Here is a 23,157-nt window from a genome sequence, read left to right as displayed (position 1 = left end):
AAAAAAGCGGTGGACAAAGACACTTTTTATGCTGTCCAAAAGGGTGTCAAGAGTTGCCAGTAAAGTAATTTATCTGACTTTAATTCAGCTGGCTTTTTCTGATCACTTCAAGATGTTCTCCCCTCGCAGTCCCTCATTTTTGGAGGCTGAAAAACCAAACTGACAGATATTCACAATATTTACTGGCCAGCTTCAAAGTCTTGTTCCAATTCAGCTGGAGCTCCATTCCCCAAAATTATTTTATTTTACCCCTCAGAACAACTGCCAAGGAGGCAAAAAGCTGATTTTTCAGTGATTCTGTCATTATTATCAAATGGGTGTCCTCCTTGCCAAAGCGTGACTCCTCGCCTTGAGCTTCTTGCTCCGTATTTCAGAGGAGGAAAAGTATTGTGTCTTATCCTGTGTCTGATTCACCCTGCTCTTTCTTTCTACCCCTGCTGCCAGGCTCGGTGGCGTACAGTGGGCATCGCGTCACAGATAAGATGTCCCCTCAGAAACACAAGCTGTTTTGTGACCTTTTGTGACCAGGCCCTTATCTTTCAAACACTCCAGAGAAACTGGGTCAGCTGGAGTCACCATGAATATATATAGGGCTGCTTATGTAGTGGAACATCTATGGCTTCACTGCCATACACTTAGTATGTGCTGTTTCTGTTGTGAGTGGGGGCTTAAGTCTCTATAGACAGCAGGTCATATTGTTAGTTAGCCTATATCGGGATGTTATTGTGAACGGATCAGCTTGTCAAAGCACGCTAACACAGGCGGGAGGTATAAAATGAACAGACCAGAGGCAGTGCTTGTGGTTCCTTTTGTATTGTTTACTAAACAGGTCTTCTTTCACCTGACAAAAATAACTCCCGTACAGGGAACGTCCAACTCTGAAACAACTGCGTAACAAAATAAATAAATATAAACTAAGCCATTGACCAAAAGGCCGTGGCCAAAAAAGGAAAACAAAACAACAAGCGGCTACTCCTTTCTTTAGACTATCGTCTAGACATAATGCACTGCTCAAAAAAATAAAGGGAACACTTAAACAACACAATGTAACTCCAAGTCAATCACACTTCTGTGAAATCAAACTGTCCACTTAGGAAGCAACACTGATTGACAATAAATGTCACATGCTGTTGTGCAAATGGAATAGACAACAGGTGGAAATTATAGGCAATTAGCAAGACACCCCCAATAAAGGAGTGGTTCTGCAGGTGGTGACCACAGACCACTTCTCAGTTCCTATGCTTCCTGGCTGATGTTTTGGTCACTTTTGAATGCTGGCGGTGCTTTCACTCTAGTGGTAGCATGAGACAGAGTCTACAACCCACACAAGTGGCTCAGGTAGTGCAGCTCATCCAGGATGGCACATCAATGCGAGCTGTGGCAAGAAGGTTTGCTGTGTCTGTCACCGTAGTGTCCAGAGCATGGAGGCGCTACCAGGAGACAGGCCAGTACATCAGGAGACGTGGAGGAGGCTGTAGGAGGGCAACAACCCAGCAGCAGGACCGCTACCTCTGCCTTTGTGCAAGGAGGAGCACTGCCAGAGCCCTGCAAAATGACCTCCAGCAGGCCACAAATGTGCATGTGTCTGCTCAAACGGTCAGAAACAGACTCCATGAGGGTGGTATGAGGGCCCGACGTCCACAGGTGGGGGTTGTGCTTACAGCCCAACACCGTGCAGGACGTTTGGCATTTGCCAGAGAACACCAAGATTAGCAAATTCGCCACTGGCGCCCTGTGCTCTTCACAGATGAAAGCAGGTTCACACTGAGCACATGAGCACATGTGACAGACGTGACAGAGTCTGGAGACGCCGTGGAGAACGTTCTGCTGCCTGCAACATCCTCCAGCATGACCGGTTTGGCGGTGCGTCAGTCATGGTGTGGGGTGGCATTTCTTTGGGGGGCCGCACAGCCCTCCATGTGCTCTCCAGAGGTAGCCTGACTGCCATTAGGTACCGAGATGAAATCCTCAGACCCCTTGTGAGACCATATGCTGGTGCGGTTGGCCCTGGGTTCCTTCTAATGCAAGACAATGCTAGACCTCATGTGGCTGGAGTGTGTCAGCAGTTCCTGCAAGAGGAAGGCATTGATGCTATGGACTGGCCCGCCCGCTCCCCAGACCTGAATCCAATTGAGCACATCTGGGACATCATGTCTTGCTCCATCCACCAACGCCACGTTGCACCACAGACTGTCCAGGAGTTGGCGGATGCTTTAGTCCAGGTCTGGGAGGAGATCCCTCAGGAGACCATCCGCCACCTTATCAGGAGCATGCCCAGGCGTTGTAGGGAGGTCATACAGGCACGTGGAGGCCACACACACTACTGAGCCTCATTTTGACTTGTTTTAAGGACATTACATCAAAGTTGGATCAGCCTGTAGTGTGGTTTTCCACTTTAATTTTGAGTGTGACTCCAAATCCAGACCTCCATGGGTTGATAAATTTGATTTCCATTGATAAGTTTTGTGTGATTTTGTTGTCAGCACATTCAACTATGTAAAGAAAAAAGTATTTAATAAGAATATTTCAGATCTAGGATGTGTTATTTTAGTGTTCCCTTTATTTTTTTGAGCAGTGTAGTTACAGGAGGAACACTCCTCTCTACCTATAGCCTGTCTTGGTTAACAGAGAGTCAAGGTGCCCCAGACACTTTCTCTGAGGTAGGAAAAAACGATGTCCTCGCAGGTCCCCGTCTCTACTCCCAATCCTCCCCCAGCTCCTCTCCTGGCACACCTATATAGAGGAAGACACAAAGCAATTAGTGGGCCCAGCTAATTGGCTTTACTAATTGGCTTTACTAATAGTAATTGGCTTTACACTGAGTACCTGTCCCCTGAGGATGGTGCTATCGTGTCATCTTCCTCCGGCTGGTCACTGAACTCTCACATTATGGATTGAGATTTGACAGGTGTTCCAGCTAAGGACCGGTCAAGGTCTTACATGTATCTGAGAAGGTTTGAAAAAGGAACACTTATTCTTTCCAAATCCTCAAATGGATGGGTTTTTTGCTTCTTGACTTATGTTTAGTGTCTGATTCAAAACATTTAAACACCTCAGTCTTCACAGAGGACCCGCCAGTCCCCACTCCAATAGTACTAGATATTTCCTTTACAATGACAGTAAATAATTATCCTGGTTGTTTATGTGAATCCTCTACAAGCTTATTTTGGCCCCGCCGTCAAAAAGTGAGAAATGACGAGTCGGGTGAGTTTAGGGCCGGGCAGGTTGTCAGTTTAAGCGCAGTCAGGGGACTCTTTAGGTGGAGTCATCATTCCGTGTCATTACTACAATAACAATGGCGTCATGAGAAACCTGTCGGAGTGCTCTGATAGACGTCTATGTGTGTTCCATCTGTGCGTATATAATAACAGAGAATGTCTCTTGGAGAATGAGTGAGCGACCAACCATGAAGTCAGATAGGTGTTGAGATTAGTGCAGGTCATGACAGGCTGTCAGTTCCAATCCCTTACCCCCGACCAGACTGTACCACTAACACTAATCTGGAGTCAACCTGACCCTGGATTACAGACCCCATGTGATGAAGGAAGGCTGAGCCTAACGTTGATCTTCAGCCTTCAGCTCTACATCCCTATAGTCCCTGTCGCCTCCACAAGCAGTGTTGTTGTCTCTCTGAGTGGGAGCTAGCAGAGTTCCATTTCCCCAAGAGATATGGTTTGGTCAGAGCTCATAGTGTATAACCCCATGACATGAGTTGTCCATTGCGTCTTCGTTATGTGCCCCATGGCTCACCCAAACAGGAAACAATGTCCGCCCATTTGCTTACACTTGAGTCGGCCTGTTTACATCATTACTAACAGAGGGGCTTGGGGATAAGTCATGGGGGAGTCAGCTATTTATGACCTTAAACTTGTTCCCCTTTTAATCCCCCATACCACCAACACACATGCACGCACACAGACACAGACACACACACACACACACACAGTGCATTCGGAAAGTATTCAGACCCCTTGACTTTTTCCACAGTTTGTTACGTTACAGCATTATTCTAAAATTGATTAAATCATTTTTTTCCTTCGTCAATCTACAGACAATACCCCATAATGACAAAGCAAAATCAGGTTTTATACATTTTTGCTAATTTGTAAAGGATTTAAAACTAAAATATCACATGTACATAAGTATTCAGACCCTTTACTCAGTACTTTGTTGAAGGACCTTTGGCAGCAATTACAGCCTCGAGTCTTCTTGGGTATGACGCTACAAGCTTGGCACACCTGCATTTGGGGAGTTTCTCCCATTCCTCTCTGCAGATCCTCTTAAGCTCTGTCAGGTTGGATGGGGAGCGTCGCTGCACAGCTATTTTCAGGTCTCTCCAGAGATGTTCGATCGGGTTCAAGTCCGGGCTCTGGCTGGGCCACTCAAAGACATTCAGAGACTTGTCCCGAAGCCACTCCTGCGTTGTCTTGGCTGTGTGCTTAGGGTCGTTGTCCTGGTGGAAGGTGAACCTTGGCATTCAGGCCGAAGAGTTCAATCTTGGTTTCATCAGACAAGAGAATCTTGTTTCTCATGGTCTGAGAGTCTTTAGGTGTTTTTTGGCAAACCAAGCGGGTTGTCATGTGCCTTTTACTGAGGAGTGGCTTCCGTTCTACCATAAAGCCCTGATTGGTGGAGTGCTGCAGAGATGATTGTCCTTCTGGAAGATTCTCCCATCTCCACAGAGGAACTCTGGAGCCATGTCAGAGTGACCATCGGATTCTTTGTCACCTCCCTGACCAAGGCCCTTCTCCCTCGATTGCTCAGTTTTGCTCTGACATGCACTGTCAACTGTGGAACCTTATATAGACAGGTGTGTGCCTTTCCAAATCATGTCCAATCAATTGAATTTACCACATGTTGACTCCAAGTTGTAGGAACATCTCAAGGATGATCAATGGAAACAGGATGCACCTGACCTCAATTTCAAGTCTCATAGCAAAGTTTCTGAATACTTATGTAAATATGTGTTTTATGTTTTTTATTTTTAATAATTTTTTAATCCATACAAATTTGTAAAAACCTGTTTTCACTTTGTCATTATGGGGTATTGTATGTTGATTGATGAGGGACATTTTTTATTTAATACATTTTAGAATAAGGCTGTAATGTAACAAAATGCGGAAAAGGTCAAGGGTTCTGAATACTTTCCAAATGCACTGTATATTTACAGTACGCTGAGTGTATAAAACATTAGGAGCACCTTCCTAATATTGAGTTGCACCCCCTTTTGCCCTCAGAACCGCCTCAATTCATTGGGGCTTGGATTCTACAAGGTGTCGAAAGCGTTCCACAGGGATGCTGGCCCATGTTGACGCCAATGCTTCCCACAGTTGTGTCAAGTTTTACTTTGGGTGGTGGACCCGTTCTTGAGAGACACAAGAAACTGTTGAGCATGAAAAAACAGCAACGTTTGCAGTTCTTGACAAATTCAAACCGTTGTGCCTGGCACCTACTACCATACCCCATTCAAAGGCACTTTAATATTTGTTCTTGCCCATTCACCCTCTGACTGGCACACATACACAATCCATGTCTCAATTGTCTCAATGCTTAAAAATCCTTATTTAACCTGTCTCTTCCCCTTCATCTGTGTAGGGTGCCGTCTTTCGGATGGGACGTTAAACGGGTGTCCTGACTCTCTGAGGTCATTAAAGATCCCATGGCACTTATCGTAAGAGTAGGGGTGTTAACCCCGGTGTCCTGGCTAAATTCCCAATCTGGCCCTCAAACCATCATGGTCACCTAATAATCCCCAGTTTACAATTGGCTCATTCATCCCCCTCCTCTCCCCTGTAACTATTCCCCAGGTCGTTGCTGCAAATGAGAACGTGTTCTCAGTCAACTTACCTGGTAAAATAACGGTAAAATAAAAATAAAAAATAAATCTACACTGATTGAAGTGGATTTAACAAGTGACATCAATAAGGGATCATGGCTTTCACCTGGATTCACCTGGTCAGTCTATGTCATGGAAAGAGCAGGTGTCCTTAATGTTTTGTACACTCAGTGTATATGCAGTGAGCTCCAAAGGGCATAAATATCATACCCCCCCCAAAATGCTAATCTCCCCTGTTATTTTAATGGTGAGAGGTTAGCATGTCTTGGGGACATGATATTTGTGCGTCTGTAACGTTCTCACTCATCCTTATTCATGATTCATTCTGGATGATCCATAATCATGGTAGCATCCACATTAATGTAGAAGTGTTTAGAAACATATTATATTCTTATTTGCTATAAAAGTGACCAAATAAAAACACAATACATTATTTACCATTCATTTCTATTGGTCACAAAATAATCTGAAACACAACCAAAACAAACAACAAATGCATCCAACAAGTTTGTAGAGTTACGAGCTTGATGTAATCATTGCGTGCTAGAAATATGAGGTAAACGTTTGACTACTTTAATACACTTATAAGTGAATTTGTCCCAATAATTTTGGTCCCCTAAAATGTACAAAAAGTGCTGTAATTTCTAAACGGATTAAAATACCCTAAAATTAAAGTTGACAGCCTGCACATTAACCTCATAGTTACTGCATCATTTCAAATCCAAAGTGCTGGAGAACAGCACCAAAACAACAGAAAATGTGTCACTGTCTCAATTATTTTGGAGCTGACTGTATATACAGTATATACAGTGGGGCAAAAAAGTATTTAGTCAGCCACCAATTGTGCAAGTTCTCCCACTTAAAAAGATGAGAGGCCTGTAATTTTCATCATAGGTACACTTCAACTATGACAGACAAAATTAGAAAAAAAAATCCAGAAAATCACATTGTAGGATTTTTTATGAATTTATTTGCAAATTATGGTGGAAAATAAGTATTTGGTCAATAACAAAAGTTTATCTCAATACTTTGTTATATACCCTTTGTTGGCAATGACAGAGGTCAAACGTTTTCTGTAAGTCTTCACAAGGTTTTCACACACTGTTGCTGGTATTTTGGCCCATTCCTCCATGCAGATCTCCTCTAGAGCAGTGCTGTTTTGGGGCTGTTGCTGGGCAACACGGACTTTCAACTCCCTCCAAAGATTTTCTATGGGGTTGAGATCTGGAGACTGGCTAGGCCACTCCAGGACCTTGAAATGCTTCTTACGAAGCCACTCCTTCGTTGCCCGGGCGGTGTGTTTGGGATCATTGTCCTGCTGAAAGACTCAGCCACGTTTCATCTTCAATGCCCTTGCTGATGGAAGGAGGTTTTCACTCAAAATCTCACGATACATGGCCCCATTCATTCTTTCCTTTACACGGATCAGTCGTCCTGGTCCCTTTGCAGAAAAAAACAGCCCCAAAGCATGATGTTTCCACCCCCATACTTCACAGTAGGTATGGTGTTCTTTGGATGCAACTCAGCATTCTTTGTCCTCCAAACACGACGAGTTGAGTTTTTACCAAAAAGTTATATTTTGGTTTCATCTGACCATATGACATTCTCCCAATCTTCTTCTGGATCATCCAAATGCTCTCTAGCAAACTTCAGACGGGCCTGGACGTGTACTGTCTTAAGCAGGGGGACACGTCTGGCACTGCAGGATTTGAGTCCCTGGCGGCGTAGTGTGTTACTGATGGTAGGCTTTGTTACTTTGGTCCCAGCTCTCTGCAGGTCATTCACTAGGTCCCCCCGTGTGGTTCTGGGATTTTTGCTCACCGTTCAAAATGATCACCTTGTGATCATTTTGACCCCACAGGGTGAGATCTTGCGTGGAGCCCCAGATCGAGGCAGATTATCAGTGGTCTTGTATGTCTTCCATTTCCTAATAATTGCTCCCACAGTTGATTTCTTCAAACCAAGCTGCTTACCTATTGCAGATTCAGTCTTCCCAGCCTGGTGCAGGTCTACAACTTTGTTTCTGGTGTCCTTTGACAGCTCTTTGGTCTTGGCCATAGTGGAGTTTGGAGTGTGACTGTTTGAGGTTGTGGACAGGTGTCTTTTATACTGATAACAAGTTCAAACAGGTGCCATTAATACAGGTAACAAGTGGAGGACAGAGGAGCCTCTTAAAGGTCTGTGAGAGCCAGAAATCTTGCTTGTTTGTAGGTGACCAAATACTTATTTTCCACCATAATTTGCAAATAAATTCATAAAAAATCCTACAATGTGATTTTCTGGATTTTTTTTCTCATTTTGTCTGTCATAGTTTACATTTACATTTAAGTCATTTAGCAGACGCTCTTATCCAGAGCGACTTACAAGTACATACATTCATACTTTTTTTGTACTAGTTGAAGTGTACCTATGATGAAAATTACAGGCCTCTCTCATCTTTTTAAGTGGGAGAACTTGCACAATTGGTGGCTGACTAAATACTTTTTTGCCCCACTGTATAGAGAGAGAGAGGCCTGTACTCACATGATAGTTTGTTTTGCCTCCCATCACTCCCCAGACCCTGCCTGTTCCCTTATAAGCTCACTATTTCCACCGGCTACCACACCAGCAAAACAAGAGCAGATTCATTATTATTGGGAAAATCTGCCATGGCAGCTTGTCAGGTTCCAGTCGTCACGGCAATGGGAAAAGGCCTAATGATTTACTCTTTGTTTAACTCTGTGAAAAAACAAACCCTGCATGGTCCCAATGTGGTGGCATGACTAAGAGGCTGAGGCATGTGGTGCTCTTCTCCTGCCTCCTGCCTGGGCTACTAGCTAACTCCTCTGGCTGGCTGGGTGACTCAGGAGCACAGCTCTCTGCTGTTGAATGGACACATAAACAAACGCCACTCACCATCCCGCTATCTTTCCTCCTTTCCGCACATGGAAAGGGGGAAAAAGGGGGAAAAACACTCTCTGCCTCTAGTATATTTCCTAACGTGAGCTTATAGGATGCATTGACCTTGGTCACAGTGTGGGAAATAAACTGTAGGAACAGGGATGCTAATCTAAGACATACCCATCTCTGCTAAGTTTCCAACTACCCTGGTCTTTCAGGAAAATAACCATCTCTGCTCTGTTTCCAACTACCCTGGTCTTTCAGGAAAATAACCATCTCTGTTCCGTTTCCAACTACCCTGGTCTTTCAGGAAAATAACCATCTCTGCTCCGTTTCCAAGTACCCTGGTCTTTCAGGAAAATAACCATCTCTGCTCCGTTTCCAACTACCCTGGTCTTTCAGGAAAATAACCATCTCTGCTCCGTTTCCAAGTACCCTGGTCTTTCAGGAAAATAACCATCTCTGCTCCGTTTCCAACTACCCTGGTCTTTCAGGAAAATAACCATCTCTGCTCCGTTTCCAACTACCCCGGTCTTTCAGGAAAATAACCATCTCTGCTCCGTTTCCAACTACCCTGGTCTTTCAGGAAAATAACCATCTCTGCTCCGTTTCCAACTACCCTGGTCTTTCAGGAAAATAACCATCTCTGCTCTGTTTCCAACTACCCTGGTCTTTCAGGAAAATAACCATCTCTGCTCCGTTTCCAACTACCCTGGTCTTTCAGGAAAATAACCATCTCTGCTCCGTTTCCAACTACCCTGGTCTTTCAGGAAAATAACCATCTCTGCTCCGTTTCCAAGTACCCTGGTCTTTCAGGAAAATAACCATCTCTGCTCCGTTTCCAACTACCCTGGTCTTTCAGGAAAATAACCATCTCTGCTCCGTTTCCAACTACCCTGGTCTTTCAGGAAAATAACCATCTCTGCTCTGTTTCCAACTACCCTGTTCTTTCAGGAAAATAACCATCTCTTTATCTCTCTCTGTTTTACAAAAAAAGATTTGACAAGATACCAAGAACAAATACAATAGAGTGTGTGTGTGTGTGTACACAGTTCACGTGCATTTCATACACTATCTAGTGATGTCACTCCACTCTGCTCTGATGTATTATATTGTTTAAAAAAGCCATCTATCATATGTCATCTATGGCATCTATCATATGTCATCTATCATATGTCATCTTTGGCATCTATCATATGTCATCTATAGCATCTATCATATCTTATCTGTCATATGTTATCTATGGCATCTATCATATGTCATTCATAGCATCTATCATATGTCATCTATGGCCTCTATCATATGTCATCTATAGCATCTATCATATGTCATCTATCATATGTCATCTATGGCATCTATCATATGTCATCTATGGCATCTATCACATGTCATCTATGTCATCTATCATATGTCATCTATGGCATCTATCATATGTCATCTATCATATGTCATCTTTGGCATTTATCATATGTCATCTATAGCATCTATCATATCTTATCTGTCATATGTTATCTATGGCATCTATCATATGTCATTCATAGCATCTATCATATGTCATCTATGGCCTCTATCATATGTCATCTATAGCATCTATCATATGTCATCTATCATATGTCATCTATGGCATCTATCATATGTCATCTATGGCATCTATCACATGTCATCTATGTCATCTATCATATGTCATCTATGTCATCTATCATATGTCATCTATCATATGTCATCTATGTCATCTATCATATGTCATCTATGTCATCTATCATATGTCATCTATCATATGTCATCTATGTCATCTATCATATGTCATCTATGTCATCTATCATATGTCATCTATGGCATCTATCATATGTTATCTATAGCATCTATCATATGTCATCTATGGCATCTATCATATGTCATCTATGGCATCTATCACATGTAATCTATGTCATCTATCATATGTCATCTATGTCATCTATCATATGTCATCTATGGCATCTATCACATGTCATCTATGTCATCTATCATATGTCATCTATGTCATCTATCATATGTCATCTATCATATGTCATCTATGTCATCTATCATATGTCATCTATCATATGTCATCTATCATATGTCATCTATGTCATCTATCATATGTCATCTATGTCATCTATCATATGTCATCTATGGCATATATCATATGTTATCTATAGCATCTATCATATGTCATCTATGGCATCTATCATATGTCATCTATGGCATCTATCACATGTAATCTATGTCATCTATCATATGTCATCTATGTCATCTATCATATGTCATCTATGTCATCTATCATATGTCATCTATCATATGTCATCTATGGCATCTATCATATGTTATCTATAGCATCTATCATATGTCATCTTTGGCATCTATCATATGTAATCTAGGGCATCTATCATATGTCATCTAGGGCATCTATAAGTATGTGGACACCCCTTCAAATGAGTGGATTTGGCCATTTCAGCCACACCCCTGGCTGACAGTTGTACAGCATAAAGTCGAGCACACCGCCATGCAATCTCCATAGACAAACATTGGCGGTAGAATGGCCCTACTGAAGAGCTCAGTGACTTTCAACGTGGCACCGTCATAGGATGTCACCTTTTCAATAAGTCAGTTAAATTTCTGCCCTGCTAGAGCTGACCCGGTCAACTCTTAAGTGCTGTTATTGTGAAGTGGAAACGTCTAGGAGCAACAACGTCTCAGCGGCGAAGTGGTAGGCCACACAAACTCACAGAATGGGACCGTCGAGTGCTGAAGCAAGTAGCGTCTGTCCTCGGTTGCAACACTCACTACCGAGTTCCAAACTGCCTCTGGAAGCAACATCAGCACAATTACTGATCGTCGGGAACTTCATGAAATGGGTTTCCATGGCCAACCAGCCTAGGATCACCATGCACAATGCCAGCCTCTGCTGTAGGGTTGTAAAGCTCACCACCATTGGATTCTGGAGCAGTGGAAACGCGTTCTTTGGAATGATGAATCACGCTTCACCATCTGGGTTTGACGGATGCCAGGAGAACGCTACTTACCCAGATGCATAGTGCCAATTGTAAAGTTTGGTGGAGAAGAAATAATGGTCTGGGGCTGTTTTTCATGGTTCGGGCTAGGCCCCTTAGTTGCAGTGAAGAGACATCTTTACACTACAGCATACAATGACATTCTAGATGATTCTGTGATTCCAGCTTTGTGGCAACAGTTTGGGGAAGGCCCTTTCCTGTTTCATGATGACAACCCAACAATCAGATACTGTACTACCGTGGAGTGTTTTCTTTTCTCAGACATCAACGAGTGTTTGATGAACGGGATCTGTAAGAACGCTGAGTGTCTGAATACCAGAGGAAGCTACAGATGCACCTGTAAACCAGGCTACATGCTGGACCCTGCCAGGAGCCACTGTGTCTGTGAGTACTCCTACTGACTGATGTTACATCTGATGGTCTGTCTGTCTTATGGTGTTTCCTTGGTCTGTGAGGTCTGTCTCATGGAGGCTTGTATATGTTTTTTCGGACAGCGGACAAGGCTGTGTCGGACCAGAGGGGGATGTGTTACCGCTCAGCGTCAGTGGGGACCTGCTCTCTGCCTCTCGCTCAGCACATTACCAAACAGATCTGCTGCTGCAGCCGTGTGGGCAAGGCCTGGGGCACGGCCTGCGAGAGGTGCCCTCTGCCAGACACAGGTACCCACACACACACTAACCCCACACCCACTCTCTCTATTTCTCTCTCTTACTTAATCTCTCTCAACACTACACCCTCGATGAACTGGTTAAATATTTCTAGTTTGATTACACTTGGTGAACATTCATTGGCTGGGTTGGATTTTAACAGCGGGACGAAATGTGGGATCTTAGGCTGCGTATTGTGATGTTAATGAAAGCATACAGTACATGCTACTCAACACAACAGTCATTCAGGCTTCACTCACTATATTATACTGGCCTCGATAGCACGCCAGTCATGTATTGCAGTTCAAAGATAACCCAATGTGTTTGATGTGGAATAAGATCAAAACAACAGAACCTTTATATGTTGAGACTGTATAATATTATAATAGTGGGAGTGAATGGTGTGTTATCACACAGGCCCTTGGAGAGGAACGCCAGTAATAGTCCAGCTATGTCTCCCAAAGAAAGAGAAACGAGTCCAGCCAAATCAAACATGGGCTGTGGTCGTCATCCTCTTTTTTCTTGCCGATTTTATCTTCAAAGTCAAAGAAAAGGCCATTATTTAGAGCAGTGACCGTTTTGGCAAGTGATTCATGGAGGTTGTCATAGATCAGATATCAGAGAGCCAGACCTCCATGGTGCTATGCCAGACTAGTGCTCTGCTCTATGTGTAGATGCAGTCCACATACAGCCTGATTACCCTGTCATCGCCAGACACTGACTTTTGTACAGATGAAGGATCTTCATTCGAAACAGTTTGTTACAGCAGGAAAATAATACTGCAGCTACAGGAGATGTGAATTATAATGTGGATTATAATGAATGGATATTTTTGTAGGGGTTGATACATTTTTCTTAAGGGAAAATCAAGTCTGAAATGTCAAAGTGGAAATTACAAACTTCAGAAGCCTTTTTAAACCTCAAATATGCTACATGTTTTACATTTCCTGTTAGAGCCATGTTGAACACAGAGCATCCAGAGTCATTATTAGTCATAATAGGAGCACATTGACTTGCCTTCCTATTAGACTTAGAGCTCTGATGTGGAATTAGCCACAAATCCCCATCTCCATCCGCATTAGACAGATCAGTTAGGAGACTTCATCGTATCCATGCTTCTTGCATTTACAGTTGCACCTAACCACAGTGCTGTCAGTATTGGTATCTATATTCCAGAGATTATTTGTCCATTATAAAATTGTCATAGAGGCCTGTGCTCCAGGTCAGGTAGGGTACAATACTATTTAACTGTGGATTCACCCCTGTTGAAATGTGTTGGGCTCCAACACAAAGGGATGCAATCGCCCTCCTTTTATTTCTTCAGTCAGTCCTCCACACACTGGCACTGGCTCGCTTACTCACTCTTCTCCTGCCCAGAGTTCAAAGGTCAGTTAGTACTACATGATCCTCTACTTCCCCCCCTGACACTGCCCCGAGTCTGTGTCTGAAACTAGGGATGTGACAAATGAAATACAAATATATATCTTTAAACATATATTTTTTTCTTAGTTTAAATGCTAAGAAAAAAAAAATGAATTGCATGTGAATTCACAATGCAAAATATGGTCCTGTGTATGACCGCTAGTGGTTGATGCAGTTCCATCTACCGCAGTCATAGCTACTCCGTCCATCCATCCCCGGATCTCACAGTGCGTCCCTTTCACATGGTTAAGTATTGCACCTGTACTACAATTACTGTACGTTTGCATTTTATTGCCTTCTCATTTACCTTCTCAAATTATTGTCATACAGGACTTTGCTGCTGTCATTTGCCTTTCTCTGCCATTTTCCCAACTGTTAACGATTATGACGTAGTGGTGGAGAGTCAACTCCAAACGGAATGTTGTATCTCGCAATTTCTTGGCTTGCATGTGTCTCGCAACTTCAGTAAAGCAGGGCCCTATCATCAATGAATAGGCATGGATATTCTACACGCAACAGACCGAAGACTGAACACATTCGCATCATGAGCGAAGAGAAAGCGCAAGCGAGCCACCGTGAGGGAGAGAGGAGTGGGCAGGCAGAAAGAACCGCATGTGTCTTGGTAATATGTATCTCGCATATTTACTAAAGTAGCCTAAAGTTCACGTCTTCCTTTTTGGTTTTATTTCAATTACAGAAATTTCCCCAGGTCTTTATAGCCTATCGTCTAGTTAGTGATAACTGCACTGGGGGAAAAACATCGCTTTTCAATTAGAGATTCTTTCTAAACGCTAACGATCCCAATTAAATTTAAACGTTCACACCCATCTGACACATCCAAATCCCCTCTGTGATAGCCTCTCTGACGGCTGTCACTGCCCTGGTAGCTCCCTCCCTGGCCATGGCTGAAACCCAATCCCCTTCACAGAGGAGAGACTACAGTATGGCATGCTTTACATAATGGTATTACATGGATGGCTTTTGGTATTGCTGCGACCACCAGACAGAAATACGACCAATAATTACTGTCTGGCAGCGTTTCATGTTAGCTCAGGAGCGCAAGGGGGGAAAATATGGCCTTATGATGTTTTCTATGGTTCTTTGTTTGCCCCTGTACGCCTGCAGACCATTTCAAGGAGATCTGTCCCGCTGGCCACGGCTACACATACTCGCGCTCCGACGTGCAGATCTCCCTGAGACAGCTGGAGGAAGAGGAGCTGAGGAGGACTGGCATTTCCTGGGAGGCCCAAAACCCTAGCCACCCCCAACTGCCCCAGCAGCCAGCTCACCCCCCACAGCAGCTGCCCCACGTCCCACAGACCCCACAGATCCCACAGTACCCCTACCACCGCCAACCACATCAACCACATCATCCACAACACCCCCACCAACCACAACACCCACAGGAGATACCCCACCACCCCCAGACCCCACAGTACCCTCATCAATCCCACAAACCCCACCATCCACAGCACCCCCAAGAGCTCCCCCAGACGCCCCAGATCCCCCAGTACCCTCACACCCCCCAACAACCACAACACCCTCTCCATCCAGACCCAGACACCCAGCATCCAGCTGGGGAGACCCCCAGCCAGCCTCAAGGTGAGAACAATTATATTGTTATGCATTTTTTATTGTGGTATTTGTGTCCAAATAAGGTAGCCAGTCGACCATTGATAATATTATTTCTACAACATATTGTATTAAAATGGGTCTAAAGTTACGAGGTTACACAATGGAAAACCTTTTAGTAGACGAGGATAAAGTAGCTATTTACACAGACGAAAACATCAACAGGATGTTTTTATCTCCACAAATAACAGGTTTATCCTCATCTACTAAATCCCCTATCTGTCAGAATACACCTCCCATAAGCATTTGAGCAGAGGACTTAATCCACACAGGTCAAACATCTGCGACCTCTGGATCTTCTGTGAAACATTCTTCTGATTTACAGTTCTGGGATCATTTATCGGCATGGCCCGAGCAAAATGATTTATATAAGGAGACCATAAATATTTAGGGATTGTGTCTTCATTATCTGAGATATCTGTTTGAAATGTTTCTATGGGCTGAATAGTACATGATCAGAGTCTAGGTCTTCTCCCTGGCTTTAGGGATAAATGTGCTGTAAGATGAGTTTTATTGGAAACAAAGACCTTACGATGGCGTCTAAACAGTAAAACGCCCGATGAGAACATGGATTGATATCTCAATGACAATGCATGGTAATGCTAACCGAATGTCAGTTTTCTCTACTGATAACATGGCCGCTTTTCTCTCTCCTAACAGATGTGGAAATATTGAACCCGGTGAGTTTCTCTTCTCTCAGAAAAAAAAACATGCTTTTGAAATGTTTATTTTAGAAGAAATCACAGCGTCTTAGCTTTAAGACTCCTATGGTATTAAGTAATTGCAATCGATATGAAAAATACATTGATGGTAAAAACTGTCAGAAGAGAGAAACACATTTTGTTATAACAAATTCTAACCTATTCTTGCTTATTCCACAGCGTCCTGTTGCGACTGCCTCCCCATTGAAGTACCCAGGTAATGTATCTAAATCCCAATTCATCAAAGAACCTCGTCACAATGCTGTCTGTTCATATTCATAACTCATAATCACAGTTTCAGCCTGTAATTTACTGTGGTGTTTTTACACAGTGATCCTACACCTCATGGTGCATTGATAAAACCAATGAGAGTGCCAGAGAAAACAGAGATTCATCAAGTAGTCAGGCACATGGAGTCCTGATCCATTTTCTATAAATTGCTCACACAAAGCACACAGCAGAGGCAGCCTGCCCCGGGATTCCCCTGCCAATGAAAACATTGACAGTCTGTAGGTTGAGTCGATCTATGGGTCCAGCTGATTGATGTCTGTTATCTGTTTTTAGCAAGCAGAAAGGGCATATTTCATCTTTATATCACTGCCATGCTACCGTAGGAGGACCTTGTGAGTGATTGTCATGCCATTGCCAGTTGGAAAAGCAGATACTATGTCAGTCAGGGGAAAGTAGCAGCAGCCAAGGCTGTTGGATATCCAGTCTGCTCTCCCCATTGGCCCATTGACATGTTGACACCTCGTCTCTTTCTCTCTCTGTCTCTCTCCCTCTCTCTTGTCCCCCAACTCTGTCTCCAGTAGATGTGGTAGAGAAAGTGACTCCTGACTCTCCCATCAACCTGGGGCCTGAATCTGAGGGCAAGGACACAGCCTCCATCAATGTGGCCACTCAGGTCACAGGTGAGAGGCATGGTCACAATACACTTCATGGTCTCCACTGCACTGGCCACTGTGCCTCGACATCCACTGATGCTAGATGAACACTACATTAGCAGACGCAGATTTAGTTTGATTTAATGGGGTCTACTCATAAACAGTCTACTCATAATGCTCTCCAATAACTCTTTAAATGTAGAATTGCAATTAAACTTTATGCTTTATAGATACAAATGTGATTTCTCAGTTCATTTGTGACTTATGAATGTCCAACAGGCCTGTTTGATAGACATTTCTTTGGGCTGACCCGTAGTTTAGCAAGGGGAAGCAGAGGATGTGTTGTCCTCTTAGTGGACCTTCTCCCCCAAGCCAACTTGGCTTCAGGCTTCCGAGCAGCACAGAGGGCGAGAGGGCGAGAAACCAGAGAGAGTGTGCCTTTTGGAAGAGGAAACTGTCTGGACTGGACAGACGCCAGGCCTGCATGAAAAGAAGAGAGAGAATGTGTATTTGTGACTCGCGGTCATCCTATGGAGAGGGTCAGAGCTCTGAGTCAAACCCAGCAGCCCACCCTCAGCTCATGTTTACAAGAACCGCTTTGGACTGAAACAAACAACTGACAAGTTCAATGACAGGCTTAACAGTGCATGGCCCCTCCCTGTCATCCTGACCCTTAGTGAACGCCCCCTGCCACATGTTTGAACACTACACCGCAGTAAAACGTGTCCCATCCATGCAGCCTGCCATAAAACAGCCTGCGCGTTTCCATGGAGAATAACACGTGGTAGACGAGTAAACTTTCTTTGGAGTAGATAGTGTTTAAGAAGAGTTGTGTGAAAAAGACAACTTAATAGGATAGGACGAGCACGGCATGTCTGTTGGTATTGTATTGTATTGTATTGTATTGTATTGTATTGTATTGTATTGAATGTTCACACAGGTAAGTCAGTGTCAGTATCCCCTCACAGATATTGACAAGTGCTCCATCACTCCAACCATATGTGGCCATGGGCTGTGCGTGCCAGTGCAGACAGGCTACACCTGCTACTGTGACCCCGGCTACAAGCTGAGTGCACTCCAGACCAACTGCATCGGTAAGACGGGAATAGCCGGGTGGGCAAAGGGGGCTTCTCCGGGAGTTCTGTCAGCTCTCCATATCATTGTCTCAACACGAGCCTCGCCGTTCACACCACATACGATACAAGCACAGAGGCCTTGAGAACTCAAGAGCCAAGTGAAAGCGATCCCTGTGTTTATGTTGACCCTTTATGCGACGCCTGACAACAAGGTCGGAGCAATCCAGAGAGCTGCCACGGAGCTGTGATCCGTTACCTCACTCTGCAGTCGCCGTCCAAACCCTGCTCTGGCCCATCACTGAGGAATGCTTGCACTCCACTCTGCACTGTGGAGGGGCTCCAGAGTGAAGGGTTGGAAAGGACAAGGTCTCCAGTGGTGAAATGGAACTGAAATGGAACACTCTGGCCTTTCTCCCACCTCTTTCTTTTTCTCTATATCTATCTATCTCTCTCTTTATTTGTTTCTTTCTGTCTCCCTCCTTCCCTCTCTCTGTCCAGATGTAAATGAGTGTGAGGGGGACCCTTGTGGAGGGAAGGGCCGATGTGTGAACACCTTTGGCTCCTACACCTGCCAATGCTACAGCGGCTACAGCCAGGTCATCACCCAGAACAGGAAGTTCTGCCAGGGTGAGATGGGGAAAAGCATGCTGGGTGCTGTAGTTTTAGGAAGGGATGTTCACCCAGTGATGTTCTCACTGCTCACATAAATACTGCACTAGCTGGTGCTCTCACACGAGAATACTAGCTAAAGCCCTCCCCAGAGCGACCAGGGGAACTGATAGACAAATTAAAATATTAATGATGCTCTAAGAAGACATATTTGAGCTTTTTAAACGTGCTATATAAGTGTAATGTGTCATCATTTTCAAACAGTCTTTTATGTATTTCAAGGCAATTTAAGGCCAATTTCAGACTAGCAATGTTTCTCTAATGAACCAGATTCATAGAACAATAGCCACTCTTTGTCACTTCCCTCTCTGACTTGTTCTGGGGATTCTGTGCAGATATAAATGAGTGTGACATGGCCAACAAGTGCCAGGATGGTGACTGTGTCAACACGGAGGGATCTTACACCTGTGAATGCAAGAGTGGCTACGCCAAGTCCAGGAAAGGGCAGTGTGAAGGTGAATCCAGCACAGAGACAGACAACCTTAATACTCTGTACTTTCAGAACATCACAATGCTGGCCATGGGTGTTTATTGGCTGCACTGGGTTCATATCTAATCCAGCCACAGAACAGACATTGTTGTATTTTCCTCAGCTCTGAGCCAGGGAAAAACAAAGTGGAGACTTTAAATAGGAGGCAATACCAGAGGGAGGATATAGGCATGATTATTTGTGTGTGTGTGTGTGTGTGTGTGTGCGTGCATGCGTGCGTGCGTGCGTGCGAGTGCCCGTGTAAATGCAGAGACTAGATCCAGGCTTATCTTAATGGTATTTCCTCAACTCCCCTCTCTCCTCTCCCTCCCCTGTTCCATTGCCAGACGTAGATGAGTGCCAGGGCCCCAGCTCGTGCCCCAGTGGAAGGTGTGTCAACACCCCAGGCTCCTTCCAGTGCCAGGCCTGTGGCCCCGGGTTCAGGGCTGCCAGCAGGAGATGTCTGGGTAAGATGGGCCTCCAGGGGCCATGCCTGGAAATGAGCTGGGTTTCCCTCTTAAACTTCTTTATGATTTGATAATATTCCCCCAGCCTGCCTGGCACACTTTACGTAAGCAAAGCTTGCAGTTGGCAACACCAGAAATGACCAATAAGATGTCATCAGTGCAACGGTGAATGGTCTTAAGGACATGTTGACAGGCCTGATACTCTACAGTTTGCAACCAAAAGTCTGAGATTTTTCACTTATAGCTTTGCTCAAAGGGCTGGAGTCATTAAGGATAGTGGAAAATGTATTTCATGCTGTTATACTCTTTTCAAAGGGGTTATTATTGGATGTTTTATGTGCAGGGGACTACCACAGCACCCCAACCACAGCACTCGCAGGAGAGGCCTTGGTGGGGCTTGAGTGATGGCTCTCTCATAGCGTGGGCAGTGATTTAGTGACTCATAAGCTCAGTCCTTCTCTCCCTCACTCTTTAACCTTCCAGTTGCTCTATTATTTTTGTAATATCTGCCAATCCCTAGCCCCCAGGGCCAGACCCATATTGTTCAACCCCCTAGAGTCAATGTCCACGCCCCCGCTGAAATTTTATTAGCATAATTAAAAAGTCTCCATAAAAATCTGTCAGTTTAAGCTCGAGATGTCTGTTGTTTTTTTTTACATTGGATGCGTCTTAATATGCCGATGTCGCACTTCCGCATCTGCGGTGAAAGGTGACAGGTATTTGTCAGACCAAATCGGTCTTCTCACAAAATCGTCTGTAGCGTCCGAACGATTTGGGCTACGCACTAATATGACCCCTCTGTGGAAAGGTGAGACTCTCATGAACACGTACATGTTTTGCTCTAGGATGCCTACAGGCTGAACAAGACTCGTCTGAAGGTCCCCCGGTCCCAGTTGAAAACATTTATGGAAGGACTGTAAATATGGAAACTGTTTAATGCCAAGAATATGGGGTTAAAAACGTGAAAAAAACAAACGTTTCCTGATTTTTCTTATATCTCCTAGATATAGGACAGACACTTCAGAACAAACTTATTTTTTATTTTTTGGGGGAGACTATCTGTTGTTCCGTGTAGTGAATCTGTTATTCAATGCATTTGTATGGGCTAATAGCAGTAAGGCCAAATAAAAATGTTAATCAAATATTTATAAAAAAATATAAAAAAATACATCAAGAGGTCTTAAAATTCTAAATGAAATAGCTAAATGATCCTTGGTATGACCTTCTTAAAACAATTCCATATAGCTTAGTAGAACCCCCCCCCTGGCTTAGACAGTGCTTAGACTGTAATGGGTTAAACATATCACCCTTGTTATTGCTGATCTTTTCATATCATCTGCTGCTGTAAAAGATTGTTTGTAATACTTCAATTTGTGAGAGTCAAAATATTTTCCCTTGGCCTCAGCCTTAAACAAACAGCCTATTATTTTTGGATGGCTCCGGCCTCTGCAGTGGAGCCCAGCGGGGCTATGTCTTTATTACTGGGTCAAGGGGAGAGGACTGGAGTGATGACTGAGATGTATGAAGGGGTCAAGGGGCCAATATTACCCAACTGTTAAAAGGCCCTGTCAGACAAACAGGGCCGTGGTTAGTCACTCATATAACTGCCTCTGTTACACTATAAAACCACTACGAGGGTTTATAGGGCTTCAATACACAATGCATGACACACTATACAAGGTCTGTAGCATGTTGAACGAGCCAACGTCACAGTGTAGCAACCCCCCCCCCCCCCCCCCCCCAACCTTGAGGTGTTCCTGTTACGTAAGACGCTCCTGGCTGGTATTGTGACATCTTCTCCTTCTCGCCTCCTCCAGAAAAATATTGTATATTTTAGCGTCTGAGGTGATTATTGTGTAAAGGTCAAGTCCTCCCTGACTGAGCTGGCCTGTGAAAGGTGAACTTATCCAGGCAGGATTTTTGGCCCGTTCTCTAACTGCTTCCCAATGATTCCTATGACGGAAGAAGGCTCGACCTTACCTTACGGGCTCTTTGATTACTCCAGTTTTATTACTTTCCCTTCAAAGAAAACACTACATGGGCTCCATTATTTTCTGCTATATTGTGATGTGGAGTATGACTAGCTGCTGAGTTGCACTTCCTCTGGAAATGAGGTGGAACAGAGGAGCTAAATAAAGTTTGTTCAAAACCCCCACTAACAGGCTAATATCCACATGGGTGAAGGAACTCAACTAAACCAGGGACCATGTATGCAAGCAGCGTGTGTGTTCTTTATGTTTGTTTCCAGTGTTTGCCTCAGTCAATTGCCTGTAGCACAGTAGTTGGAGCCCAATTGGCTGCGTTGTGGATAAGCCTAATTGGTTGTGCGATAGAGAGAACAGCTCCAGCCCCATGTCAGGCTTATCGTAGAGGACTGAGAGATGCCAGGAGATTGCAGAAACAAAGTTTTGGGCCGTACTGACAGACGTCTGGCTAGAGCCATCGCGAGACGAGACACACAAAGCCCTGCCTGTAATGTTTTCAGTGCAGTAGCCCTCTGTTTCGACTGTGTCATTCACCTCACACTGAACCTGCCCACACAACTGTGTTGAGAGAGTTGTACTCTGCCCACTCACACACTCACAGACACACAGATGCTCTCTATCACACGCACAGAGGAAGGAGCTGCCTGGCAAATTCTTAGAGAGCCATGAAATATAGTCTTTGTTTTATGCCTTTTGGAGTCAACTAAAACAACGCTTCTGTATGGTTTCTTCCACAAAAAATAACTTGCTTTTGACATTGTCATGTGTATTGACTTAGAGCATGAATTGGAAAAGATGAAGGCAGGACAATAGATAATAACAAACATTCACAGGGTACAGTCAGTATATTCCAACTAATCATGTCGTGGGTTCTGGGTGTTTTACTGTCTGAAATCTGTCACAGTGAAACTCATGTGTCTTTGTGCGTGGTGACCTCAATGTTGGCGACCTGTCTTGACCCTCAGATGTCAACGAGTGTTTGGACCAATCGGTGTGCGCCCATGGTAGGTGTGTCAACTCCGAGGGCTCCTTTAGCTGCAGCTGTTACCAAGGATACCAGGCCTCTCTGGACAACAGCAGTTGCCATGGTACTTGTTTGTGAAAACATAAGTCCCACATCATACATTCTCCAGTTTCGGTATTAAAATAAAAATTTCTCTGAAGCGGAAATGGTGCTACTGAAGAAGTCTTTGAGGTCCAGGGGGTTTTAATAAATGTTGTTAACAGTGAGGAGCAGTGGTGGTTTAACGAGGTCCTCCAACATACTGTCTTTTCTCCAGATGTGGATGAGTGTCTGCTCCCTGGAGCCTGCCTCCATGGCAGGTGTGTCAATCTGGATGGCTCCCACAGGTGCAGCTGTAACCCTGGTTACCAAAGCGCTCCTGACGGCAGGGCCTGTGAAGGTCTGTAAAAGATTAGATGTGTGGAATATGACCCTTCACGGCATGCCACTGTTCTCC

At 44.2% G+C, this 23,157-nt stretch overlaps 1 protein-coding gene across 3 annotated transcripts in view; it reads left to right on the top strand.

Annotated features, from left to right (window-relative positions):
• Positions 1 to 23,157, top strand: part of LOC129812876 (latent-transforming growth factor beta-binding protein 2-like) — a 167,554-nt gene that overhangs the window by 99,248 nt on the left and 45,149 nt on the right. The window contains exons 10-21 of one of the 3 annotated variants that reach the window (XM_055864824.1): positions 12,007 to 12,129; positions 12,240 to 12,404; positions 14,940 to 15,416; positions 16,107 to 16,126; positions 16,328 to 16,364; positions 16,960 to 17,058; positions 18,000 to 18,125; positions 18,606 to 18,734; positions 19,112 to 19,231; positions 19,593 to 19,712; positions 22,663 to 22,785; positions 22,978 to 23,100. In XM_055864824.1, the coding sequence (XP_055720799.1) occupies positions 12,007 to 12,129; positions 12,240 to 12,404; positions 14,940 to 15,416; positions 16,107 to 16,126; positions 16,328 to 16,364; positions 16,960 to 17,058; positions 18,000 to 18,125; positions 18,606 to 18,734; positions 19,112 to 19,231; positions 19,593 to 19,712; positions 22,663 to 22,785; positions 22,978 to 23,100 (1,662 nt within the window). Of the gene's footprint in view, positions 1 to 12,006; positions 12,130 to 12,239; positions 12,405 to 14,939; positions 15,417 to 16,106; positions 16,127 to 16,327; positions 16,365 to 16,956; positions 17,059 to 17,999; positions 18,126 to 18,605; positions 18,735 to 19,111; positions 19,232 to 19,592; positions 19,713 to 22,662; positions 22,786 to 22,977; positions 23,101 to 23,157 lie in introns of all 3 variants that reach the window. The other 2 variants (XM_055864823.1, XM_055864826.1) reach the window with 2 other exon arrangements.

The sequence above is a fragment of the Salvelinus fontinalis genome, chromosome 16, assembly GCF_029448725.1.
Source record: "Salvelinus fontinalis isolate EN_2023a chromosome 16, ASM2944872v1, whole genome shotgun sequence".
Taxonomy (NCBI): domain Eukaryota; kingdom Metazoa; phylum Chordata; class Actinopteri; order Salmoniformes; family Salmonidae; genus Salvelinus; species Salvelinus fontinalis.
This window is presented reverse-complemented; position numbering and strand designations above follow the sequence as displayed.